Source organism: Triticum aestivum, chromosome 3D (genome assembly GCF_018294505.1).
Source record: "Triticum aestivum cultivar Chinese Spring chromosome 3D, IWGSC CS RefSeq v2.1, whole genome shotgun sequence".
NCBI classification, from domain to species: domain Eukaryota; kingdom Viridiplantae; phylum Streptophyta; class Magnoliopsida; order Poales; family Poaceae; genus Triticum; species Triticum aestivum.
Genome location: NC_057802.1, coordinates 297,401,809 through 297,408,779, shown reverse-complemented (window position 1 = coordinate 297,408,779; position 6,971 = coordinate 297,401,809). Strand labels below are relative to the sequence as shown.

General features: G+C 54.3%; 1 protein-coding gene across 1 annotated transcript; it reads right to left on the bottom strand.

The window, feature by feature from the left end:
• Positions 1 to 4,929: 4,929 nt before the first annotated feature.
• Positions 4,930 to 6,683, bottom strand: LOC123078520 (transcription factor MYBS3). The gene is made up of 3 exons (XM_044501056.1): positions 6,194 to 6,683; positions 5,709 to 5,905; positions 4,930 to 5,592 (listed from the first exon to the last, which is right to left on the bottom strand). Exons 1-3 carry the CDS (start codon positions 6,558 to 6,560, stop codon positions 5,299 to 5,301), a joined length of 858 nt encoding a protein of 285 aa, XP_044356991.1. The 5' UTR covers positions 6,561 to 6,683; the 3' UTR covers positions 4,930 to 5,298.
• Positions 6,684 to 6,971: the final 288 nt, after the last annotated feature.

Genomic DNA, 6,971 nt, shown 5'->3' with positions numbered 1-6,971 from the left:
TTAAGCGTGCGGACCCTACGGGTTCGAGAACTATGTAGACATGACCGAGACACGTCTCCGGTCAATAACCAATAGCGGAACCTGGATGCTCATATTGGCTCCCACATATTCTACGAAGATCTTTATTGGTCAAACCGCATAACAACATACGTTGTTCCCTTTGTCATCGGTATGTTACTTGCCCAAGATTCGATCGTCGGTATCTCAATACCTAGTTCAATCTCGTTACCGGCAAGTCTCTTTACTCGTTCCGTAATACATCATCCCGCAACTAACTCATTAGTTGCAATGCTTGCAAGGCTTAAGTGATGTGCATTACCGAGTGGGCCCAGAGATACCTCTCCGACAATCGGAGTGACAAATCCTAATCTCGAAATACGCCAACCCAACAATTACCTTTGGAGACACCTGTAGAGCACCTTTATAATCACCCAGTTACGTTGTGACGTTTGGTAGCACACAAAGTGTTCCTCCGGTAAACGGGAGTTGCATAATCTCATAGTCATAGGAACATGTATAAGTCATGAAGAAAGCAATAGCAACATACTAAACGATCGAGTGCTAAGCTAACGGAATGGGTCAAGTCAATCACATCATTCTCCTAACGATGTGATCCCGTTAATCAAATGACAACTCTTTTTCTATGGCAGGAAACATAACCATCTTTGATCAACGAGCTAGCCAAGTAGAGGCATACTAGTGATACTCTATTTGTCTATGTATTCACACATGTATCATGCTTCCGGTTAATACAATTCTAGCATGAATAATAAACATTTATCATGATATAAGGAAATAAATAATAACTTTATTATTGCCTCTAGGGCATATTTCCTTCAACCCTCCTTCGTCAACAGAACCAGGTGACATTTCCAAGTTTGTTTAGTTGGGAGCGCCCCTCAGGCTGCATTATTCCCAGGCCGCGTGGGTCCGTCTCTGTGGCATGTATCCCTTTTTGCTTATGTCTTTAGTTTACTCTGTTGGGGGCGCCCCTCGGTCTGCACCATCCCCAAGCCGCTCGGTCCTGACCCAGTGGCATGCATCTTTCGGCATTTACCCAAGTTGACTTGCCTTCCATGCTTAATCTGCCTGTGGTTACCACCTGCTCGATCGTCGCCTCCCACGGGGCCTCCTCACAATGGCACGGCGCTGGTGCATGGGTCCGTCCCTGCCACGTCGACAAACTTGAGCGGTCGAGCTCTGGCTCGCGGCACGCCCCGCGCACGTCACCTCATCAGGCCCTCAGTGTCTTCACCTCGTCACGGAACAACCAGCGGCAGGCTAGCAACCATAACGGCAAAACCGTGTTTCTCCTTGTGCTGGCTTGCAGGAATATCACGAGAATAGCACCAGGCGGCACCGCGAGCTCCCACCTCTTCCAAGTAATTCGCTTGCACGTTAAAGGGGGGCTCCTGAGCATCGCGACTCAGGAGCTCTTACTGGCTCTCCAGCCCTCACCCCCTGGCCTTGACCACGGCATCGCAACCTGGCATACCAGCGGCGGCTGAGCTCGCTCGAGGGCCGGGACCTGAGGACGTAGAGCACGAAGGAAAGCATTGGAAGGGGGAGGACCCGTACGGGCCTAACCTAGCTACGCTGCGGATGGTTGCGCGCATGCCTAGCGCACCATGAGGAATCGACTCAGAATCGGCCAGATAAGTCTCGCGTTCAGATTGGCTAGTTGTTGGAGCCTAGATGTTGGCGCTCGTCGCATCCCTGTTGTGGCCACGTCACCTCCCTTTCCTGCCTTACCATGGCCGCTTGAGCGCTAAAGGGGACCTCCTGAGCATCGCGACTCAGGGGCTCTTACTGGACCTCGGGCCGCTCACCTCCTGGCCTTGACCACGGCACGCGACCTGGCATACCAGCGACGGCTGCAGCCTGCCTGGGGACCGGGACCTGTCAGCGTAGAGCAACAAGCTATCGCGAGGATGGAAAGGGGAGACCGAACCTTAACAATACATGTGTTGCAAATTTTCATAACTTGGAAGATATGCGCAAAGGACATTACAGACCCTTTACACACCACCACGGGGCACTTCGTGATTCTTGGAGCAAAAAACGAGAACCCAAAGGAATCCTATCTACACCCTCCCGTGGCGGACGCCATCATCAACAGTGGGCCACGGGAGGCCGGCGCCGACCCCATCCAGATCAGCGGCGGCGTTGGCGGCTGGACGCCGCGGCCCTACTCCGAGCCCGGCGAGAGCTCGGGGGCACGTAGCTATCATCGCTCGTCTCCGGAGTCTCATAAAGCTCGGGAGAATCGCTAGACTCCCAGGGGCTGCTGCTGCTGGAGTAGCCACGAGCGGAGCGCGCGTCAGCCTGGCGCTCCCCTCCAGGGCAACACTCCAGGCGGCGGCCCTCCGCATCGAAGACCTTGAAGAAGAGCGTGGAGGCGCTGTCGTACTCGAAGTGGATCGTGAGGGCACCCTCCACGCGGCAGACCCGCGCAACCTCCCCCCAGCCGCGGGTCATGAAGATCTTGCCGACGGGGACCTCTTCGATCTCTGCTCCGGTCGCCGGAGCGTTGCAGTCGGCATGCTGCACCAGAGCTCGAGAGGTCCCCATGGCGGCATCACATCGGAGAAGAACCGCGGGAAGCGGATCCAAGAGCTTGGAGGCATCGGCGCCCATAGCACCAGCTCACGCGAGGAGTCCGCGGCGTGGATTCCAGGAGCAGCGGCACGCATCGCCGTCGCACGACGACCACGGGCGCGGCGCGGGCGGCGCCGCTCGTTGCTCCGCCCTCCTGAGCCCTCGGCTCGGGCGTACAAGGGTAACGGATACCCTGGAGGAGGCCGCTCGCACCAAGGCCTCGTCACCACCTGCATTGCTGCTTCGTCGCGATGGTGGACCGGACTCTTCTTCGGCGGAAGCGGTCCCGGATCATCGCGGGGGGCCTTCCCTTTCTCTTCAACGGAGAACCTTCGGATGGGCGCCATTGTTGCTAGCAGTGGAGCAAGGAGGAAGGAGCAAGTGAACCAAGAAGAGATGGGCGACGGGGGCTCTGCCCCCCTCCCCATTTATAGCGGAAGGAGGCCAACCAACGCCTCCCACGAGCGCAGGTAATGATGGTTTTTCTTGCATGCCGCAGGGACTTGTCAAATCGAGCAGTTGTCGAGGCAGCGTGGGGAAGCGCAGACGCCCACGTCCAATCAACCGCCATGCGTCAACCGAGGCCGCAGGCTTTTGAGGCCCGCGGCGCTTTGTACTTGACCTTTGGCTTCGCCTCGAAGCCAAGCCCGAGCGCGCCTTGGGCCCGGGGGCTACTGTCGGCGTTCTGGGAACGGGGGTCCCCAGACTTGCCTGCCTACGGCCCACGGCGTGGCTGTGCTAGCGGGCCTGTACGGCCCACCTTCATCAACAAGGCGTTCAAGACCCTCGCGAGGGGCCAAGCCTCGCGAGGGGGACGACGCAAGACCTCCTCAGGAGCTGCCTCTCCAGGCAGGCTCACGAGGAGCGGAGATATCAAGGCGGGGCAAACCTGGCGAGGCTCCTGTGACGTAAGCCATGACGATCGACACCAGGCGGGCGCCAGCGCGCGCAGCGTCCTTGTTTCCTCTTTGGTGCTAAGGAAGCAGGCGCAGGCGCGGAGTACCGAGGCATCAGGCAAAGGTTTCCATATCGGTGCAACGACACCAAGACCAGCGGGACGGCAAGACGGAGGTCACCATGGAACCCAAGACGGCGTCACCACCAGAGCCTTTTGCAGACGAAGACCACTTTTGTCAGGATAGCTTGTACTAGTTGTCCCCTTTCAAATTTGCTCGCCGTTGTTGGCTCCCTTCCCGCTCGATATTTGGGAAGAGGACCAGGGCCTATATAAGTAGGGCTAGCCACCATAGTAGAGGCATCGAGTTCTCATCCACAAGTTCGTCGAGCACAAGAACACCTCAACCTCAGGAGGTTGTTCTTCCCCTTGTACTGTTCATCATCAGCCCAAAAGGCAATCCACCACCACACACTGGAGTAGGGTATTACACCACAACGGTGGCCCGAACCAGTATAAATCTCGTGTCTTTCTGCGTTGCGAGTGCGTCGTGTTCATCAGCGAGATCTTAGCGAGTTAGGACATAGATCAGTAAGAGGGAAAGAACTTTGCGTGCACCCCAGAGTTCGAACCTTAAGGGTTTTGCCGGAACCCAGATCCGACAGTAAGTCAATGAAAACATTTTCATTAAAAATAATCTAATCGAGGGACCGAGCATCCGCATTGTTTGAAGGAAATTAGGATTACCAAACGGTAGATGATTGTGTGCGCTTTCAGTTTGACGTCCATATCTGGGTTGCTCTTTGCGCAGCAGTGCAATACTTTTGCTTCTGCTACCTTTCTCCATCCTATACACGTCTGCCTTTATTGGTTGGAATGGTGATTAATTGTCCACTTGGAGCAAAGAAGACACTCTAACTTAGTGCCACCAATCAGACGGACATAGGCATCACTCAGAGGGGGAAGAATACTACGCCGTCTGTTGCAGGTGCTACCGGAATCCTGAGCCACTGTGCTGGATAAGCACCAGATCTCCTCCTAGCTTTTCTCCCCTCATTGGCGACATCTAGCTAGCTCTATAATGTTGGCCAGGAAGAGAGAAGTGTTTCTAGCTTTCTTGCTTCCTATCTTAAATCTGCATATCAACAGACGCCACATCAGCGGTGACAAGGGCGTCCCAATTGGGCATCCAACTTGGTACTAGTGTTGAGAGGCGACAAACCACAGAGACACAGGAATGAGCACTGTACGATACGTGCACCTACCGTATCCCAGATCCGGAGGGAGGCGTAGGACCCGGCCGTGTCCATTATGGGTGAGCGTCGCCGTCTGGATTGAACCTGCTTGTCGCTGCCCGAATGTACGACAGAACCAGTGGGTCTCGTAATAGGCACTAGACGTACAGACAGGCGACGATAAGAATCTGAATGCCTCCATTTGGAACAGATCCACTTGGATTAATATGTATGGACAGCCGAGATTCACCGAAATTCTACTCGTTGTAGGAGTACATCCGAGTGCATGCGTAGCTTGGGGGAACAGGAGCATGCTTCGGTTGGGGATTCTGGTTTTTACATGGACGGGACCCAAGAGCAGCAGTACGTACTACACACATCAACAACGTATCCACAATTAGCACTACCTGCACGCGACTTTACAAGCCTTGTCCATAGTCTTATCTCCATTTGCATTGGTTGGACAGGTCAGGCTTAGGCAGCAGACACAGCCTGATAAGTGATAGAATAAAAAATAAAAACTGGGTCGAGCGTCCTGGGTCTCCTCTCCTGCCGGCCACGTCGTTGACGTCATGTTCCGATGGACGGCGGCGAGAGAGACATGCCCAGCTCCAGGTCCAGCGGGGAGCAGTGGTGACCGTGCCCGTGGCCATGAGGAGGCTGCTCCATCAGAACCGCCGGGAATGGCGCCCTCGGTGACTCCGACAAAAGTGGAACCCCCGCCATCGCCATGTCATCCTCCTGCGTGGAGTTGAGATCAATGGACATGTCGGGGGATTTATACCGCGGCAGAGAGGTGGAGGCACCTTCGCCGTTGTTGGTCAGCGGCTCAGAAACGCGAATGCCGTTCTCGCAGATCGGTACCTGCAGTGGTTTGTTTGCATCAAGTAACACCATATTCAGAATCTGACATGTCTTTTACATGCATTAATTCAGTCCTTTGTATAGTTATAAGAAGTTAAGATGTAGTACTCCAGTACCATGTCAAAGAGGCTGGAGCGGCGCTTCTTCTTCCCCATGCTGCTCTGCCTCAGGAAGAACTTCTGCGCGTGGCTGGCAACCTGCGTCGGGGTTCGAGTCGTGACGTAGCTCCGGGAGATACCTCGCCAGTCGCCCTTTCCCAGCTTCTCGAGGCCCACGAGGAATAGCCGGTGCTCCTCTTCGCTCCATGGAACTCCTGTACTCATGTTCACAGAAGGACCATTCAGCTCAGGAGGCCACAACTCGTCCACTACTTTTAGTAGTAAGAGAAGAAGAAGATAAATAATGCAATTTTTTTTTGAGAGGGATAATGCGACTTTATTAGTTAGGTCAAGATGAGATAGACTAGCATAAAACAAAGAAACTCAGGTACAAAAAGGTCTGAATTTCCACCCCACGTATCATCACTAGCATAGCCAGCCTAGCATATGTTCGACACTAGTGACTAGTGGAACTGCGTATTTCTGTTTAGGCAATTAATTACCTTTCTTCCTCTCCTGGACTAATCTGCCATGAGGACCGTCAGACAGGTACCCATTGGAAGCCCTCTCCAAGCCCTCATCGATGGACAGAAGCACCGACGAGGAAGACGACGACGAAGGCGAGACGATGGAGCTAGGGGCCACCGCGAGCTGCAGGCAGTCCATGCTGTAGCTCTTCCTCATGGAGGCGCCGAGGCCGGTGCTGCGGCCCGCAGCGACATGGACCTGCACCCCGAAGAGCCTCAGCCCACTACCGCTGCTGCTGCCGCCACCTCCTTCGCAGAGCATAATTTCTCCCTGCTTTCCTGTGCTGCTGCAAGTTCTTGAGTTGTGGCCGTAGTTGCCACAGTGGGAGCACTTCCTCGCCATGGTGTGGCTATAAATCGACTAAATCGATCCGCACCGCGCTGTCTTTTGGTGCGGGTGGTGGGAGAGATGGGTGGAGACCAGTGTGTCCACAACCGCAGCAGTGGGTGGTGCTTGCTACTGCCTATAGCAGCTAGCAAAGGTAGCTTAGGGAGGAAACTTACACTGCAGCCACTATAAATATGCTGCTTCTACTTCTGGCCTTTTGGCTGTGGATGTGGACGCGTTATCGGGCAGGAAACCGTAGAAAAGTACTTATTGTTCGAACCACCTTGATCTTCTTGCTTGGATTTAACTGGTAATTTGATCTTCTGATGCGTAAATTTGCACTGTCAACTTCGTTTGGAATGTTCCAAATACGCCACCGTACACGTGAATTTTTTTAGAGCGCAGGGCCTGGAAAATACATCCATC

What these genes read in the sequence shown, in the direction of transcription:
- LOC123078520 (XM_044501056.1), bottom strand. Translation starts at nt 6,560, where the DNA reads ATGGCGAGGAAGTGCTCCCACTGTGGCAACTACGGCCACAACTCAAGA. An exon ending in AGTCCAGGAGAGGAAGAAAG is followed by an intron (nt 5,906 to 6,193) that starts GTAATTAATTGC and finishes ACATGAGTACAG; the next exon opens with GAGTTCCATGGAGCGAAGAG. An exon ending in GCTCCAGCCTCTTTGACATG is followed by an intron (nt 5,593 to 5,708) that starts GTACTGGAGTAC and finishes AAACCACTGCAG; the next exon opens with GTACCGATCTGCGAGAACGG.